Source organism: Prosopis cineraria, unplaced genomic scaffold, assembly GCF_029017545.1.
Source record: "Prosopis cineraria cultivar Desert tree isolate PC_DT_omini unplaced genomic scaffold, ASM2901754v1 PC4, whole genome shotgun sequence".
Lineage (NCBI taxonomy): Eukaryota > Viridiplantae > Streptophyta > Magnoliopsida > Fabales > Fabaceae > Prosopis > Prosopis cineraria.
The window spans coordinates 7314265-7335887 of NW_026555335.1; the positions used below are offsets into that span (position 1 = coordinate 7314265).

At 29.2% G+C, this 21623-nt stretch overlaps 1 protein-coding gene across 1 annotated transcript; it reads left to right on the forward strand.

The window, feature by feature from the left end:
- Window positions 1-19027: 19027 nt before the first annotated feature.
- Window positions 19028-21138, forward strand: LOC129308049 (MYB-like transcription factor EOBI). The gene is made up of 3 exons (XM_054949021.1): window positions 19028-19344; window positions 19591-19720; window positions 19851-21138. Exons 1-3 carry the CDS (start codon window positions 19161-19163, stop codon window positions 20464-20466), a joined length of 930 nt encoding a protein of 309 aa, XP_054804996.1. The 5' UTR covers window positions 19028-19160; the 3' UTR covers window positions 20467-21138.
- Window positions 21139-21623: the final 485 nt, after the last annotated feature.

The window sequence follows — 21623 nt, forward strand, 5'->3', positions numbered from 1 at the left end:
CTAACCATTTCATGACACACAGCTAATACTAACTTTCAGCTTCAATTAGTAGTTGTCAAGCAAGAAACGAAGCATATATGCGGAGTAATAATATAATTAATTACATATGTTAGGTATAAAACTTTAGGGAGGTGTATCATGAGTTGAACCAGTACATTGTGTTCATTTTTAAAACCAGATATATATATTTTACTTCCTTGATGACTGTTATCATTTTATCAAAATTATTTGACAATAACAAATCACTCGTGTATAATCGTTTTTTTTATGTTTCTATATTTTCTTTTATAGGTTTTTCCTTTTTATATTTCGATTATGTACGACTTGTATCCTGGTTATTGCTTATTAATTACCCACAACCCACGCTCTATTTATATCGTTTGAGCTATTCTCAAATATAATTATATTGTTGGGTATTGATATCGTGATAATGCAATGTTCGAGTATGTGCATATATACTAAAAATCCAGAATATAACTAATGTTCACCTGAATTTTTATTTAACCAGTCAATTTATTTATTTTGTAATTAACTGATTTGTAATTGTTCATTCTTAATTTCGTTTAGAGTTTGTTGAATTATTGAAGAGAATTAAAGCTGTTTCACGCCACAGCTAGGTAGGGGTATACTTGTGGGTATATTTGTGGGAGTTCACTGTACTTTAAATTTTTAATTAATGAGATACCGATTAACAATAAAATACATGAAGTTCAAGATTCTCAAATTTTGTGTTAAACATATTAGTGATATAGACATGATTCCGAAGAATTAGCAATGGCTTGAATGCTTGATTTTAACTTTCAGATATCTCGATCCATTTATTAATCTCATGATGAGCATTTTTTTATTTGATATTCACTGTTCTATCCAGATATGATTCGAAATTAATTAAATTCTTTTTTTAAAGAAAATATTCCGAACAATTAAAAAAAAAGGATGAAGATCTTGGATGCTCCACCCTCTAGCGTCCATTGTCGAATGTTCATGATTTAATCGCTGTCATGTTTGGGCAAAATTCTGTGAATGTGAGCATGCATGTGAGAGAGAGACGAATTAATTTTCTATAAAAACTATTTTCCTTTCAAACTAGAGTTTTGGATTATTTTAATTTTGTTTATGTAATTACAACAATAGCATTGTATCAAAAGCAAAAATTTTTTTAAAGCTAGCTTATTTATTTAGGAAAAAAAACTAACTTATTTATTTTATGATTGCTTATAGGAATTATTCTATTAAAAATAATATTATTTGAGGTACAGTCAAACATTAAATGTGGGTGATCTTTTCAATGAGAATTTAAACTCTGATTCATTACGTTATGAGGAACTAACCCTTTCTACTAGATCCAACTGTTGGTGGTTTTTTAAACTAATTTATTTAACCTTAATGTTAATTATTTCAGTATTTTTTCTTATTTTTTCCATGTTAGTCACGACTAATGTACGTATAAATTTTGCTCAATTTACATAATAATTTTTATGAATATAATTTTCGATTCTTTTTTGTGCAATTTGCTGCATCATCATACGTACATATTTTCATTGTGTTCCTTTGTTCATATGGTTGCCGGAATATTACTTTTTTCCAAATAAGGTCACAACAGGGGAGAAGAAAAGTTGGAAACGATTAACATATTAAATGTAAGCAATTCGGGTCCAAGACGGTTCAGATTATGTTTTACTCGTATACTTCAACCTATGAGAATGACACTTCAATTTTTTTTTTTTCCAAATCTAGTTGATTAAATTAATGTGTACACAGAGAGAGAGATTGCTGCAATTGATGGAGAACAATTAAACGTTGAAATTCAAACACAAAAACGTCAACGCCTTGAATCCTCAAACCACGGCCATATCTTTTGACAAAAAGACCAATTAACTAAGAAAACTAGAATTCTATGTTCAATGTCGTTTGGTCCAGAAGACTCCTCACTGACACGGATCGCATTCACTCACCATGAAATTTTGAATTGCATTTTGCCTTTTTTTTTAATTTAAATTATCTAAAGTTGAGATTAGTGAATTTTTGTAAAGTTTTCTTTTTAAGAAAGAAAGAAAATATTTTATATTTTATAAAAAATAATAAAATGAGTAAAAGTACTAAAAAATCACCTAAATCCCCAATATCTCAATTTAAGAAGATTTAAATATTTTTTTGTGCCTAGCCACCTGGCATTTGATTAATGCCACGTTGGACAATAATTAATTCGAACGGTGTAGAGTAGGATCACAAGACTAGCAAACCTTTCCCAAAATTTTTTTAATATATGTAAGACTCGAGCTTAAAATTATTAGTTAATCAAGCATAGTTTCTTATATATTAAGCAACACGTTCTTTGGTTTATTTTACTTTATTTATTATTCCTTCTGCTCCTAAATGCAAGAGCTAATTATAACTAATTAACAAGAAATAAGAAAATTAGTTTATTCTAAAAAAACACGTGCTGATTTTTCAAAAATACCTTCCTTTTAATCATTTATTCCTTTTATTAAAAGACGTAAAGTATTTTTACTAGAATATTGTCATAGTAAATTAATTAATTGTCTTCAAATTAATATTATCTTTTTATATTTACCTTTACTTATATTTTATTTAAAAATAAATATAAAATAATTTATTTATCAATATTATTAAAAGATACCTTATATTTTTTAAAGGAGAAAGTACATTTGAGTATTATCAACATATATAACTTATATACTATACAAAAATCCCTCTCTATATGTATAGTTTAGAGAAAAACAAAAATAGAAACAGAGAGATTCAAAAGGTTAAAGGCTTACATTTAATTACTATCAAAACAGACATTCGACTAGCTTCCACGTTTAAATATTAAAATTTCGGAGAGAGTGCTTGAAAACTTAGTTCAAGCAATTCATGCTAGCTCTGTACTATATATGCGTGCTTGTGACGAATTTTTCCCTTTCACTCAGTTTGACATATTCATCATTTTTCATTTTTCAAACAATTATTCAACATAATCATTTGTGTGCTTACTCATTGCAATTTTCCCTTCTTCTAGAGGAAATAAGGCGTGTAATTAATGGGTGTGTTCTTGGCACGAGATCAATTATTTGTAATAAGTGGCTTGAATTTCGGAGATGATCTTCTGCCATTAGATTCCATCTAACGATTAATTCCAATTCAACTGATAACAACTAATTCCGATCCAATTCAACTGTGTTATTATTCGAATTTCAGAATGTATGCCTTATATTTTTAGTAATATTTTATGAAATTCCAATTCTACCTTTTTGGGACCTTTTCTTTGATTATCTTGGACGTTTTTTCCAATTTTTGGGATGATTTTATTATTTTACAATAAACAGTAAAAGTTAATGACAAGGAGAAGATTGTCACAACTTTAAATGCTTAAGGGTAAAAATACACTAAAAATGTATTGAAAATCTCAAATGCTTCTGAACCTATAGTTAGTTTGTCGGCTAAATTGTCATTTTACATTTTTCATATTTCAAGAATATATTAAATGTTCTAGTTCCTATTTTCCTCTTATTTAATCTAAGAATTGAAGTGATCAAAGGTGATTATTTGAAGAGCACCAAGGACACTTTTTTAATCTTACTAATAGGAATCTAATCTAATGAAAAAAGCTAGTTTCTCACAACATGAATGTGAATTAAGGTTTGAATTCTCACTTGAAGAGGTGTTTACATTTAATGTTAGACTATATTTCAAACAAGATTATCTTTTTTTTTTTGCCAAAAGATTATCTTTAATTGATAGATACGTTTTAAAAAAAATTGAGGTTATATTCGATTTTTTTTTTCGTCTCTGTGAAAATATGTTTTGTGACTAAAAAAAAAAACGGAGGGAGTGTCTACCGCTACATTACACTACTCGTGTATCTAAATTAATTTTACAATGAATAGAGTAGAGTGCATCTGAAATTAAAGTTCATCAAAGCTAGATCAGGCTTTTATGAATTAATTATTTTATAAATTTATTCAAAAAAATTACAAAGTTGCCTATACATTATTCACAATAATATCCTGTTCCTGTCACCACATCACTCATCAGCGAAACTCCAACTTCTAAATATATAAATAATATAAATAAAAATTTAAACCGATTATTTTGTTGAATGTATATTTAGATGAGCAAAATGTAAACATATGTAAAGCCAAAAGGCACACTTGTCGTAGGAGTGATGGCGGCATCAATTTTTCTTACTTCTAATTTTGAAGACAAGAGCCGACCATTAGTCAGTTATTTTTAATATGAAATTAAGAATGAGGAGGCAGCTTGAGGCTCTTCTGGGACAGAATTTATGTGAAGAAAGTAGGAGAGAAACATAACATAACAGTTGGTCCAGCTTTTGGCCTATAATTACGGAGGTGCAGAATCAAATTCTACTGCTAATTTGAGAATTTTGTTGATAAATAATTTTTAAGTACTTTTAAAAGTACTTTTTGAACTTAAAAGTATATGTTAATCCTGGTGAGCTCTCAAAATTCAATTCATCTAGATTTTTGATCATAAAAAAAATATAACATAAATAAATTCAAGTCATTCATCTATAAATATTTTTATCAAAAAAATCATTATGATTTATTACACACCCTGGACTCTGCCCCATTTTATAAGACCTTTTTTTTAAATTATGAATAATAATAAAATTAACTAAATATAATTTAAATTTTAATTTATAAAAAAATCCATAAATATCATTCATTTAATAAGAAATCGATTGAAAGGAAAATATTCAAAGATTGAAATAATGATAAATAATTTTAAAATCAGATTTATTAATGAATCATTATTCATCTTAAAACACAAAACATCAAATAATTTTAAAAAATGGAATGGATGAAGTATGTGACATTTGATTTAATTAATCAAAAAGCAAAAATATATAAAAACTTTTTAAACTTTGAGATAGTTGTATATGACATCCCTCATTTTTAAATGTTTAAAATTAATCCCATAACATCTAGTTTTGTTTTTCAAAATCTCTACTATTCATTAATTACTCGCTCCATTAAAAAATAGAAGACATTTTTTGCAGAGTTGAATGTTCAAAAATGTAAGGTATTTTTAGTTTTTTGATGTGTAATCATTGTCTTTTTTTAAAAAAATTCCCATATTGATAGTGACTTTCTATTTATTGTAGGGTATTTAATAGGAGTAAATATAAAAAGTAGGTAACTACTTTATTGGGAGTGAGATTCGATTTAAAATACCTTACATTTTTTAACAAAGGAAGTATTATTTTATTAATATAGTTATAATATTGTCATGTCAAATAAATGCAATACATATGGCACATGATATGAAAAAATATTTTTATTTTTTAAATACAATTTAAGAAGGGGTAAAATTAAAATTTTTATTTTTAACACACATGATGATGCCCTCATTTTTTTTTTTGTTGAGCGATATTATTATCATTATTTATGGGTAATACAATTCAAGAGAAAAATTAAAATTTTATTATTCTTTATCAATTAAAACAGCCTTTGATATTCAAAAAAATAAAAAAATCTAAAAGGTATCATTAATAAGAATCTATCATGTGTTTAATATAAAAGGCTCTTATCAATAACAGCTTTTAATTTATTTATAATTGATATATAGGTTGTGATCTCTCCTATAAGACAACGAACGTATATAGTTTAATTTATCTTTGAATTCTAATTTACTAAATATACATATCTTTACTAGAGCGGAGCTTGGCCGAATAATCTTATTAAGTACTTGTGAGTTGTGATAAGACCCATTTCTCCTTTTTTTTTAAAAAAAATCTATTCCCATCTCTATGATGATCACTTAAAAATGGTATGATTCAATGATTTATTTTAGTGGAAACTAATCCATATACTTTAATTATGGTGCATTATGTGGGGATTAGATCATTTTACTTTATGTGGGTAGTTGCTAAGAACTAATTAAATAATTCTTCTAGAATCTCTCACAACCCTTCATTTGCATATGGCTGCAAAATCCCTTTCACACAGCTGCATCCCACTACTACAGAATTTGGATTTTGTGGCATTTAAATTTTTAATTTCGTGATGATTATAAAATGCTATAAAATTCAATACTATAATAAGTCTCAAGTGGTATTTCATTAATTAATGGAATGCTACAAGATTGATATAAAAGCGAGGGCATTTAATTTGACAAACATCACCTCTCTCAATGTAATTTAACTTAAAAAGTTAGAGAGATAACATTTCTTACAAACTGAAATGCCACCTCTTTCACATAATTTTAATAGAGATTGGGATCCCTCTCTAGACATGTGCATGTCCCAATTTGCCTTTGTTTTTATATATAACCTAAAGTTGGTTTTACAAATGAGAAGAGTTATTTATAATTGTTCTGTCCCATAATCATTAATTATTGCAAATTGCACAAATTAATATATAACTCCACTTTGTGAACAAGACAAAATCATTGCCCCTCTTGCTGTCTGTTGCGTCTCTATTTAATTTAATAATAATAATAATAATAATAATAATAATAATAATAATAATAATATATAAACTGCCACAGATAATAAAGCTCTTAACATACAATATCATCAAGCATAATTAGCATTCATGATTTAGGTTGATAATGGGTTATCCATATTGTTTGTTCACTTCAAAACAAACAATATAATTGAGTGCCTCAGAAAAGCAATCTTACCTCGGTGGACAGAAAGATACATGTTTTCATAATTAGTACTTTTGAATTCAATTATACCTCAAGCACACTTTCAGGAGTAAAATTTTGAATATGCACACACTACAGTGTACTCTTAATAATATTACTAATTAAAGAAAAAAATATCTTCTTATTTAAAGTTCAAAAACAAATGAAGTTTCATGTCAAGAATCTTCACAAATGAAGTATGGTATGTATGTGTAAAAGATTATTTCCCCTGGTATATTATTTTTTTTGAAATAAGCTCTTTCTTTAAATTTATGTTTGGATATTAGTGCTATTGTTGAGAGGCCATTGTGACAAAAAAAGCTACCCATAAAGGTTTTGATTGACAAGAAATCGAGTGAAGTGTGTTGTGGAATGGAGTTGTCAAAGATATTGGCTCTTAAAAAATTTGATTGCTAAGTTGCTTTAAGTAATCTAAATTTATTATTTAAAACAGTTATTATTCCTAATGAACACACAAATTTGAACTACTACATTTGATTAAAGATTCAAATTTAACTCAAAATAATTTAATTACTTTTTCATAAATAAACTAGGGAAACCATCCACAGACACACACACACACACAAAAATTAAAGCAGTGCAATAAATTAGATGGAAGAATCATGGAAGCTGCCTTGATTTTTGAATCTTCTAAGCACCTAGATTATAATTAATATAACATATATTATCTACATATATGGCCAAGAGTGAAAGCTAAATAAATTATCTTTTGATTCGCTAAGCATGCTGCATATATAGATTTCATATACACCACATGAAAAGCATGGATTTATAAAGAGGGTTCGTACTAGTTGCTTTCTCTTCATTAATTTAAATTGTGGCAATTAGCACTTTAATACTATATATTTCTTTGTTGGCTCCATGCTTTGCAAGATGCAAGCAGCTTCTGTTAATCATTTCATCATATATACTCATCCAAGTGTACAGCATCACGCACCGTCCTCCTAACTTAAATAATTAGGCTTTTCCCCTGACCACGTATCTAAACACTGCATAATTCTGCAAAAGAAAACATTTAAAAAGATAAGTAGCATATCTCTTATTCCCTAATAAATGAGGACATGCATGCCAATCATTGCATATCATAATAAAACTCTCCTGGATTTTGTACTGATTAATCAATGATGGGATCTTAATTCTTAGATACACATTTTCATAATTAAGTACCGATAATGAATCGAGCTTGTTAAAATTAACGTTTTTGTGAGTGTCATTAATTGAAATTTTAATTTATTATGGTTTTATATTATCTCTAACGTACTTGTCTCAGATGCAATGCAAAAGAGACAACACTTAAAATTTTCGATTTCTTTTCTTTTCTTTTTGGTCGGTGTCATGTGACGATATGTCCTTCATATGTGTGTGGGTATTTGGGGGGGGGGGGTGTCAAATGTAGATGTACAGGAAAAAAATATTAGTGAGTATATTTTATAATAACAATAGTGACTAAGTACTAATTTGTGCCGTTTTTAGCTTGTTGGCTTTGCAATATTTATCCCTTTTTTGAAAAAATTAATTAGTATATTGTTGTTGTTATGGAGAAAGGCACTGGGGGAATCATATATTGGGATATATAGTATCGTTCCTTTCCCCAAACGTGTGTGTGTGTGTGCTTAATATATATATATATATATATAGAGAGAGAGAGAGAGAGAGAGTATATCTATCATGAGGTGGTTGTGTGTGTGTGTGGTGGGGGTTTATATATTCAGATACCATGTGTCTATATGTATATGTACATATTAGGATGATTAATTCATTATTATTTTTAAGATATATCATGGATTAGAATATTTGTTTTCTTTACCCATAGGCGTGTATTCGATTCCTTAAAAACTGTCATGAGTTCAACTTAATAGGCCTCTCAATATAGATATATTTTTAGTAATAAGGAAAATTAATCATTATAATTTTCACTCACTTAAAAGTTAATTTATAAATTTTGACTCAGGGTGACTTAGCTCTTAAAATGTTGACTCAATTGAAACTTGATTTTTGAACTTTAATTTAGTGTAGCTCAATTCTATAGTTTTGATTATCTAAAATATTGATTCTTATATTTTACAACATAAAATTATAAGGACCAGAATTATTTTTTAAAGCTTAAGGACTAATGTTTTAAGGGTTAAGGTTTATTTTGACTCCTAAACATTTTTCTGAAGAGCACAGGACATCTGGTAGCGATAACTAGGGCAATTTTCTCTTGAACCATTTTTCCGAGAAGCAAAAAACTCTTCTATTAGCTACATATTAATTTTATCATTTTTTTATTGACGTGACAAGTATATAAGACCCATCTATAGTGACGGGTAAGACTTTAATCAATTCCTTTAATGATAATTTGCCCCTAAATTATTTTTTTTTTTAGAAATGTTGGTTACTGTGAAGTCTTTTTTCAAAAGTGTTGGGCATCTGAAAATCATGTTAAAATAAAATTTAATAAATATTTTTAACATATTAAATATTTTAATATTTAATAATTTAAATATTATTATTTATAAATATTCATTCAAGATTTATAAATTATTTTTAACTACTAATAGCTCGAACTAGTTTTTCATAAATTTATAAATAACTTTTAATTTTTATATATCAATCAGATTTTTAATATTGATGAAGTTACTTAAATTTTTTATGTCCTTCTGTATAATATTTTTGGCCAACTAATAGACTTCCTTTAAAATCCTACGCCATACAAATTTAATACTTTGTACGTTCCAATGTGAGGGGTGTAAAATTAAAAATATGACAGACCAAAACCAACATACAACCAAAATGCTTATTTGAAAGATATCATTTGTCCCATCTATGTTCTATAAAAAGAGCTACTTGGCAAGAGAATAATATAAAGATGAGGGGAAAATTTCTTTGTTAATTTAGAGGTTTATTTATTTGTTAATTTGGAGAATACAAAGTTAAAAAATATTAAATTTGAGTTATGCAATATTTTAAGATACTATATGTATATGTATATATTAGGATAATTAATTCACAAATTTTTAAAATATATTGACAAGGATTAGATTTTTTTTCCCTTACCCAAAGTTGTGTATTCGATTCCTTAAAAACTATCATGAGTTCAACTTAACAAGCATCCCAATTAAGAAATATTTTTTAGTAAGGAAAATTAGTCATTTGGCCAATCTTTATGATTTTGACTTATTTAAAACTGAATTTCTGAATTTGACTTAATGCAACTTAACTCTTTTAAATTTGACTCAGTTAAAATTCAGTTCCTAAATTTTGATTTAGTACAACTCATTAGTTATGTGGTTTTGATCTTTTAAAATATTGATCCTTATATTTTACAAAATAAAATTATGTAGACTCTAGTTATTTTTTAAAACTTAAGGACTAATGTTTTAAATTACTAACATTATAACTACTAAGTTGCACTGACCTAAAATTTTGAAACTAAATTTTAGTTATATCAAAATTATAAAAAGTGAGTTGCATTGAACTAATATAGCTTCAGAACTGGATTATAATTGAGTTAAAAATATATAAACCAATGAATTAATTTTGCCTTTTTTCAGAGAGAGGAGGGCTTAATATATGGTGGTTGTATAAGGTTTTGATGGTAGCCATAAACCTTTTACTTTTATTTAATTATTCTAATTAATACAATTTGTGAAAATAGTAACTTGTTTTTAGAGGTGGGAACACGGGCGAGCCTGACCTTTAAGGGCCTAAGCTCTAAAGCCTAATTTTTTATTTTGAGCCTCATTTTTTAAATTCGACCCTTATGTGAAGGGCTCAAGGTTGGGCCCGCAAGCTCTTTTTTAAAAAATAAAAAAATTAAAATAAAATTAAATATTATAAATTAATTAAAATATTTTGAAATTAAAAAATCAAAATCTCATAATTTTTTAGAAATTAAACAACACATATTTAGAATTCTAGTAATAAAATTTAAATCTTGGTTAAAAAATAGTTCATTTTTTATAAATACACAAATATAATAATTAAAGAAAAATAAAAAATTTTATAAATTTTATACCATACACTGATATTTATTAAATTATATTAAATTAATTTTAGAATAAATTAATATTAATGATAATATAATACGTGTAGAATCAAGTGAGCAGGTCATTGGCTTCAAACACATGTTCAACAAATAATAATAATAATAATAATAATAATAATAATATAACATGGCTTGAAGGGCCGTCCAGGCCTGAATCCTTTTTTACAGGGCTTATCAAAGCTAAGCTCTCAAGCTCAACTACTTTAAAAAAATTATTTTTAAAGCTCAAACTCTTATTTAAATAGGGCCTTCAAGCCTAGCCCTTATTCCCCGCTCTACTTATTTTATTAATTTCAATACAAGATATATTTATATAAGAAAAAATATCTATCAATATCTATCAAAGAAAAAAATAAAGATATATCAATGAATAAAATAATAATAGAAAATAAATTAGCTATAAGTACCCTAATTATATAGAATAATATATATAATCAAAAATCTAATGTTGCCCTATGTTACCCTCACAAGCTAAAAAATGTATGTCACATATGCCCAACTTAGATAGGAGATTATTGAAGGGACTAGCTCCAAGAAGCTTGGTGTAGATGTTAGCAATTTGATCCTTTGAGCAAAGAAGAAGCAAATGGATGATGCCAACCTAAAGCTTATCACAAATAAGTTGACAATCTAGCTCAATATGCTTAGCACACTCACAAAAAGTAAGACTAAAGGCAATATGAAGAGCAAAATGATTATCACAGAAAACTAGTATAGGAGAAAGATGAGAGATATGAAGTTCTTGTAACAAAATAGTAACCATTGTAGCTCACAAGTCTCAAGAAACCAAAGCTTTGTCAAGAAAAACACAAAAGCTAGTAATTGAGCAACAAGAATCAACATAACTAACTCAATTAGAGTTAGATAAAGCCTTTAATTTGAGATCAGAGTTAACAAGAAAAAATAAGCCCTTGCCTGGAGAGGACTTAAGATAACAAAGAAAACAATGAGTAGCTTGTAGATGAGTATTGTGTGAATCAAACATAAATTGCGATCATAGCTAGACAACAAAAGCAATATCGAGTTGAGTTGTTGTCAGATAGACAACCAATAAGATATTAATAAGCAAATGGATCATCAATGAGAGTACTATCATCTTTAAGGAATTTGGCAGACATGTCTATAGGGGTAGAAGATGGTTTACAAGCAAGATAATCACAATCAAAAAGAATATAATGTCTAAAGCAAATCTCTGTTAGCAGATGGATATAATAGAGAATGTTCAAGCTATTTCCAAACCAATAAAATAGCAAAGTTAACTTAAATCTTGATTCCAAAAGATTGATCAATAAGACTTTTAATTGGAAATTGCATTAGAATCATTACCAGCCAAGATAATGTCATCAACATAAATCAATGACACTGCAAATGAAGAACCAACCTTCTTAACAAATAGACTAGAGAAACCATAAGAAGTAAGAGTAATTGTAAGCTTAGAAAACTATTAGCAACTAGCATGCTTCAAATCATAAAGAAACTTTTGAAGATTGCAAACAGTATTAGGTGATAGAGAATTAACAGCCAAGAGGAACAACCGTATAGACCTCCTCATCCAAATCACTATAAAGAAAGGCATTATTGACATCTAATTGCTCCAAGAGCCAAAAGTTGGTAGGTGGCTAAAACTAAACTAACTGTAGTTACTTTAGCTACAAGTGAAAAAGTATTAAAGTAGTCAATCCCCTTGATTTATGTATAACCTTTAGTGATCAAATGGGCTTTATATTTGTCAAGAGAACCATTAGCCTTAAACTTATTTTTAAACACCCATTTACAACTAATGGGATGTTTTCCTATAAGGAATTTAGTTAAGATCCATATAGTATTTTGTTTGAGAGAAAAAATTTCAACTTACATATCTTCCCTCCATTCAAGATGGTTCACTACCTAATCACACGTCACAAGCTCAAAGGAAGCAAAAATTGAGAGAACAAAGTATTTGTAGGAAGGAGAAAGATGATTATAAAAAAGGAAAAAAGATAGCAGATAACATATACTTGGACTAATGAAAGGAGATGGTGTTAAGGTAAGGAATGAACAATGATAATCATGCAAGTAGGAAGGAGGTTGTGAGATCGAGAAGAGCAACACAAAGGTAATGAAAAAGGTATATCAGCAAAAGAATGATTTCAAGAAGTAAGAGAAATAGGAGTTGAAGCATCTAGAGTAACATAAACCGCAAAAGTAAAGGAGGATTGAATGATAAAAGAATTTGGATAATCAAAGGGAGGTGTAGATTGTGGCAAGGGAAAATCAATAGAAGAAGAAGAAGAAGCAGAATATGGAGAAAGAGAAAAATTAGGTCTCATAGAAAATGACATGTCAACTATTGAAAATATTGCAAAAATAATACAAATTAAAACATACCAAACCTTTGGTGCCGAGATGGAAATGAAGGAAAACAAGTTCTTAGCTCGATGATCAAATTTAGTGCGATGAGAAATAAAAATGGAAGCAAAACAAAGAGAACCAAGGACACAAAAATTAGAAAAATCAGAAAATGCATAATAAAGAAGTTTATAAAGTCTTTGGTGTTGCAAAATAGGGGTAGGAAGATGATTAATGATATGAACATCATGTAAAATGGCATAAGACCAATAAGCTAAAGGCAAATGACTTTAAAATAATAAAGTTCAAGCAACATTAAGAATGTATAAGTGTTTATGTTCCATAACACTATTTTGTTTAGGTGTCTCAACACAAGTTGTATGATGAAAAATTCCTTTTGAATCAAAGAAAGAATACATGAGGAATTCAGGACCATTATCTGAGCAAATAATTTTTACAGCAAGAGTAAATTGATTTTCTAGAAATAAAATGAGGCATTCCAAATGAGTTATAGTTTCAAATTTTAATTTCATAAAAAAAACCCAAGTAAACCAAGAGTAATCATCAACAACAGTCAGAAAATAATGATGGCCATGAATGGAGGCAATATTAAATGGATCCCAAATATCAATATATATAAGTTCAAGAGGATGAGTTGTGTGAGAAACATTAACAAGAAATTGTAATTTTTTTTGTTTGGCAAAATGACAAACATCACAACTTTTATGTAAGGTACGTTTACAAGTGATTGAAGATGATTTCTGACCTAGAATATTAATAGCAACAAATGAGGCATATTCTAACTTATGATGCCACAAGTCAAAAGAAAGTACAGACTTAGAATGTGAAGTAACGAGAGAAACTAAAGAAGACAAAAACCTACTTACATGATCTTAACGAATATGGAGATTGCTATGCACCTTAGCTATACTAATCATCTTCTAAGAGCTTAGTGCTTGAATAAAACAATGAGTGGCATTGAGGATTAAAAAACAATGAAGGTGAAAAGTAAGTTTTGAAAAAAAATTAAATGATAGTCAATCTAAGAAATAAACAAAACATTGCTGAGATAAAAATCTAAGGAAAGATAAATGGTTTCAGAATAATGAGCCTGAATAGCAAAATTATTAGGTAACTGAACAGAAATAGGAGAAATAGAAACTAATTCAAAGAAATGATCAATAAAAGAACATATATGATTGGTCACACTACTATCAATGATCCAGGTAGACGAAAGGCATTTAGAAAAAAGTAAGTAAAATATACCTAGTGTTAAAAATGTATTAAGAGAATGAGTGGAAGGAGAGGCAATCATAAGATTAACTTGTGCCAAAGGAGGTTGTGAAGTAACAAGTGCAGGGGTTTGCACAAGAGTAAGAAGCACATTGTATTGATCAGAATGGCAAAGAAGCAGTAGAAGATGAGGATTGAGCAATTCCATTAACAGGGTACCATATCATAATTTGTGAAAATAATGACTTGTTTTATTAATTTCAATATGAGATATATGTATTAAAAGAAGATCTATCAATGAATAATAATAATAATAATAATAATAATAATAATAATAATAATAATAATAATAATTATAACTATCCTAACTATATAGAATAATATATATAATCAAAAATTTAATATTGACCTGTGTTACTAATAAAGACGTAGAGTAGAGTTAGAGTTCACTAACTAATAATATCATTTTTAAATGAAAAACATTCCATGAAAAACAAATAAATATTCCGTTAAGTAGACGACAGCAACGGTTAGATTTTGATTGAGGGGCAGAGATAGAATTAGAGCGGTTTTTTATTAAATGTAAAGAGAATGAAGATTGGTATACATTCCATGTGGATCACATGAGCGAATCATTCTCTTTTAATTAATTAATTAATTAATTTTCATAAGTTGTCTCTTAAGACGCCATTATTCTTCTCTCGCTTATTTCAGCTCCCTACAGTGCACAAAACAAATCAGCCCAAAAATGATATTCTTTTCTATTTAGTTAGTGAAGAGATATGAGTGAAACGAAATCACTTTCTTTTGTAATTTCTGTCATTTTATAAGGGTGGTCCAATTCCAGTGGAACTGGAAATCTTGTGGGTGATGACACTCACGCATAATTAACAAAAATAATTTTAAGTGTGAGTGAATGAGTTTGATAATATCACGATAATTTGTAGTAAGATCTAGACGTGATCAATTAACTAGATATAAATTCAACTATTGAAATTTAGAAACTTAATTAACCCTTTGTGTGAATTATAAGATGCTAAGTTTCCAACAGAGATTAACTTCCTCTTTTGAGTCATGTCATTAATTAAATACCTAACAAAAAGGAATTTCGGTTTCTTTAAAAATCCACATTTGAAATCCAATGTGCTCTTATCAGGAAGATTTAAAAGTTAGCCACGGGCACAACATCTGTATACCGGTTGACATGAATGGTAAAATATGTTCCTTTAAAATTTTGGAATCTTATGGATAAAAAATAAACACGAAAAAGATGATTCAGCTTAGTTGTGAATCCAATACAAAATGAAAAGGCTTTTTGAGCTCATACAAGATTTATATTCTTCTTTTGCTACTTTTATATATGCAAAATATATAACTTATAATAGTTATATTACTCATCAATCATCAATAATAACTCATCTTTCAAAAACTGTGTAAAAGAAAACAATTGCTCAAGATAACCAAGTGCACAAAGAAAATAATAAATCATGTTTTAAAAGAGATCATAGTAAGAACATTGTATGAATGAATATTATCTAAAATTTAATAGGTTTTGTGATGCGGGGTATGAGTGCATCTGAGTTGAGTTAGGCCAGATATCACCTTTGTCGATGTTTTACCCCGGTGTGTTACTTCAAACTAGCTTAATGCTTGAATGTTTGAGCTGAGTTTGGGCCAATCTAAAATAATTTTAAAATATTTTTTAAAAAATATGAAATATAATTTTATTTTTCAAAAATTATTTTTTTATCACAAGTTTTCAAAAAAGAAATAACTACTATCATCTAAATTTTTTATAAATTAATGTTAGAGTCAAAAGTAATTATTTTAATATATAACAATTATAAATTATTTTAAATAATATTAAGTTAAAAATAAATTTAACATTTTGAAAGAGATTAAAAATCTAAAATAATAAGAATTATATATAAAGATTATAAAAATAATACGGTATATAAAATGTAACGTAAAATGAAAGTATAAAATAATTTTTTTACAAAATGAAATTTTAAAAATTACATTTGTAGCTAAGTAAAGTACTTTACATGTTTCTGTTACAAGGCATCTTCTATAATAATTTTTTAGTCATGACTATAAATAGAATTAGTAATTTGAGCCAAATCTAAATAATAATAAAAAAATTATGATCAAACCTCGTTGGGTTTTGGCTTTACCTAAATATCCAAATAAGAGTTTAATTTTTAAAAAAATAAATTAAATATTAATTCATTCTTTCATTCCTAGCTTACTTTATATCGAGAGACTATATATACGAGTACATGGTGATAGATACTTTCTTAAAAAATTTAAAATATGAATATTTTTATTAGTCTCAACCTATAAAATGACTTAAAATAATATTTAAAACATACTCTGATATTTATTTTAAATTTTAAGACCTACAGTGTTTTTTTAAAAAGTTAAGCCTTCTACATTTTGTAAGTATTCTGAAAAAACATATTTTATATTTTATATAACAATAAAAAATAACTTTTTTAAAAAAATATGGAAAATGATAATTTTGGTATATAGGTCAAATTTAATTACCTGAACTTTTTCATACGTTGCCTGAATTGAGTCCACCCAACTTGAATTTTTGACTCTAAATACAAAATATTTGATGAAGTATTAATTATATTATTCTTATTTAGACTCATTTGATATAATGTAAAATTATAAATTTTTTATTTAAATATAAATAAAATTAAAAGTTTATTTTATTTTTAAACAAAGTTAATGATTTAATTACCTCTACTTAATTTCAGTAAAATAATTATAGATATTTGTTAATAAAGATAAGGCAAAAGAAAGTAAAAGCTTTTTTGAATAATTTTTAATAACATAAATATTGTTTTGCCCAATTCCAACAGGTAGTTTTTTTTTTTATTAATTATCTAAAATATCTCTACAGCTGGTATTTAAACATTGTTCAAAGAGTTATTCTTTCTCAAGTAACGTTGTCCCTCCCAAGAAATAGTTGGAACACTGAACAGACACTAAGATTTTATTCCTTTTCACGCGCTACCCCAAACAGCCTGACTAACCCGGCAGAGGCGGGCCAAGGCTTATCCGGGTTTCATGCCACCTGTAGAGCCCTGATGCAAGGAAGCGATAAGATTCGTTGTTTGGCACGCCCACACAATCCAACCTCACAACCCAGCAGACCTCAAGTCAAACTTCGTACTCCCTCTTTCTTTCTTCCAACCCTTCATCATTAACCCATTTTATTTTGTTTTATTTATTTATTGTTATTGTTGTTATTACTGCTGCCCAAAATATCTTACTCAAAAGTAGAGTTGGGGCTAAATGTGTCAATATCCGGCGATAAAGAAACAGCTTCACTTGATAGAAACAGAAAATAACTTTTTTATCTGCACTAATTAAAACTATAATCATAAATGTATTAAAACGATTTATAAAAGACACTCAAATTTTTAAAGTAAAACGGTCTAGTTTTATGGCCAAAACTCTTTCATTAGTTTAGATCAATCATTATTTGCAGTATAGTTAGCTTCATTATGTGTTTTTAAAAAAACTGTTCAATATTTAGATTTTAGATCATATTTAAACACTATCAAACCTGAAACGGGAGTCTTAACATGATTTTTTTTTATGCTAAGATTTCTTTTTTATATAATAAAGTTTATGTAAGTTGAATCTTGGGCTTATAAAATCAAAACGTGCCCTTAAATACAAAAAGTATTTACAAATATATACTTTTAAATTATCATCAACACTATTCTCATATCAACAATGGGATATGGTAATCTCCTTGTTTCTTCAGGTGATATTTATTGTATTGTTTAACTTTTTATCAACTAGACGAGCATTTGTCGGCCTCTTAACATGATCTTCTTCCTCTTCTTCTTTATTTTTATTCAGTATCTAAGAATCTTGAAATATTACCATTATCCATCCAAACTAATCAAATTCCTCATTCTATAAGATCATTATTGCTCATGGCAACTAACCACTACTTGAACAGGGATATATTTAACATTTTTATTTAACACAGTTATATATCATGAAACTTGAACTTAAGACTTTAAAATAAGTTAATTCAACTTTATTAATCAGTTAAACCAAATGGGCCTAGATTCCTCTTCTTCTCACTCTTTTATTTGTTCTGATTGATTGAGCTTTAAATAGTTTAACTACCCATCACACCCCAATTTTTTTTAAATTTTGTGTGCACTTAGTATTTTTCTAATTGAGGAAATTAAACCAATCAAAGACATCAAAGACAAGATTAGATATAAAATGTATGTGCCTACAATCCCTAATAAAGATTCAAATTTTAATTCATCATATTATAAAGAACTAGTTCTTTTTAATAAATCCAATTATTGTTGTTTACATACGTTTTTTAATTTTATTATCTAAATTAGTTTCTCATTTTATTATGACTATAACTTTTACAAAATAATATATATATGATTTCATGTAGTCGAATTCAAATATGGTTAGATCTAATTGAAGATAATCTTTTAATTTGAATTTGTTTAGCAATAAAACTCATCTCTTGATCAGTCATAAACAAGTTTCTTTCACTAGAGGAGTAGTAGAATGTTAAAAACTTAGTTTGCCTTAAAAGGATGGGATCCTAAACCCCGATCCAAGTGAAACTAAATAGTAAATAGAAATACCACTCTAGTATCTATATATCTTATTTCGTGTGTCGCGCATCAAAAATCAATATCTCGCTATCTATAAAAAGGCCCGCGCTTCGTGTATCCTCCCCCTGTAACAATCCAAATCTCTCCATCATCCATCGTCTCTCTCTCTCTCTCTCTCTCTCTCTCTCTCTCTCTCTCTCTCAAACTAAGATCAGAATAAAGCTGCCTTTCTGGGTGGATCGAGGCTCTCGATTCCAATCAAACAGTGAGGCCTGATGGATATGGACATGGATACTTCGGAAGCTGGCGGCATTAAAGGAGGAAGCAGCTGCAACATCCAAAACGACGACGAATTGGACCTCCGGAGAGGCCCTTGGACCGTCGACGAAGACCTCACCCTCATCAATTACATTGCCACTCATGGCGAAGGTCGCTGGAACTCCCTCGCTCGCTCTGCTGGTACCTTATGCATTCATTCTCTCAATCCCTATCTGTTCCAATCAATTCGAGGATGATACTGATCTTATGTGTTATCTTTTCAATTTTACCCAATCACATAAAAGTGTGTGTGTTTAAGTTTCCTGCAAAGAAAAGAGTCGGAAAGCCAACAATGCTCTTTCCTTTTCCACTAATAGTTTCTCTTTGTTAACTTTACCAATCTGAGAAAATCAGGTGATCGATCTGCTTTTGCTTTATGATTTTCAGGCCTCAAACGAACTGGTAAGAGCTGCAGATTGAGATGGCTCAACTATCTCCGACCCGATGTTCGACGTGGAAACATAACCCTCGAAGAACAGCTCCTGATTCTCGAGCTTCATTCTCGCTGGGGAAACAGGTGATCCACAGATTAAATATCCATGTGATGTGTTTTATTAAGTTACAATTCAAAATATCTTATCATTTCTGCTTCTCCTTTACTTGCTTCAATCTGGATCCGTTCATGATGGTGCTTGCTTTCTGATCAGATGGTCGAAAATCGCCCAGTACTTGCCGGGAAGGACTGACAACGAGATCAAGAACTACTGGAGGACAAGAGTCCAGAAGCACGCGAAGCAGCTCAAATGTGACGTGAACAGCAAGCAATTCAAAGACACCATGCGTTTCCTCTGGATGCCCAGGCTGGTCGAGCGTATTCAAGCTTCCGCCGCCGCCTCCTCCGTTTCTCCGCCGATATCCACCATCACCGCCGCCAATACTCCCAGCGCCGCATACAATCACAACAACTTCGAGTTTGGGGGCGCCACTCAGATCACCGGAAGTAACTTCACTACAGAGAATAGCAGCACGGCGGCTTCGTCAGAGTCGTTCGGGTCAACTCAGCTGTCGCCGATCTCGGACCTGACAGATTATTATTACGGCGGAGTTCCGGTAGGTAATAAGGGTAACCCTAACCCGGATTACTGTCAAACGGTTGATTTGAGCTACTCGGATAGCATCACCAGCTTGGATATGCAAGCCGTGGAGCCAAACAACCAGCACCACCAGTATTGGGTTCAGAGTCGTGGCGGGGACTCGGCGGACAATTTCTGGAATGTTGAAAACATGCTTTTTTTACAGCAGCAGCTCAGTGACAATATGTAAAACGTGCTAAGGGATCCTCTCACCGTGGCTCTAAAAAACAACGGCGAATAATCCTGACGGTTCATCCACTTCACGCCTCATATGCCTCCGTGACTTGGCCTTATTCTTTCAGTAAAAAAAAAAAATTTACAATTCTCTGAAATATCTTAGGAGACAAAATTAATTAGAACTTGGATTTTGAAGTGATGTGGTTTTTCTGTACAACTCAAAATGTTAATTCTAAGATCTTTGAAAATAAAGATTTTTAATTATTTGAGATTTATGATCGAAGTGTAAGATTTTTTTGTCTTTAAATTCTTCAAAAAAAAATGGTTAGCTGAAAGAGAAAGGCCACGTGGATGCATATAGGGAGGGAAGAGGATGAGCAGGGAAGACTTGTTGACTTTGCCACTTTACAGTTTACGGTTTACGCCCATTTTCAGACTTTAGAGCAAATCATAAAGGAGGGGAGGGTATAGGGGAAAAGTATACAATGTAAAAAAAAAGAGGGGCTACTTTGGAATTTTTGAGAGATGAAAAGGTAATAATAGATTCATTTGTTGGACACATACACAAAGGTTCTGCGGTGAATATAGGTTTAAACTAGCTGTGGATTGTCAGGACCAGGAGTATCATCTGTGGGTTTTATTAATCATAAATTGGCATTTCTTTTATTTCCTTTGTTCTATTTTAGAGAGTGTGGGAATCTTTATAATTTGAACTTTCTCTAAGAAGATTCATTCTTTTAAATTAAATTTGAAACAAATGAAGTGCCCTTCGCATATTATATAATCTAAGGAGAATGACACTTCATATCTGATTAGATAATTAATGTTAAATAATAATTTCATCGCTATTTAAATAGTCTCTTATTTTACACGAATGTTTAAGCAATTGTCACTTTCTTCCTACAATTTACAGCATACTGTTTTGAAAGGAATATTAATTATTGGACGAAGACATTTAAACTTGGGTAACAATTACTAGTACTATCAACTAAATGAAGCCATGATTCTTCTCTCTCTCTCTCTCTCTCTCTCTCTCTCTGTGTTCCAATTTCCGACTTATAGTAATATGTAGCAATATCATAGCCAGGTGGCTAGGGAGTACCTTATTGCATGAAGCATGATGGAACAAGCAAAAAAGAAAAACGAAGGGAACAAAATAAAAAGGATGGG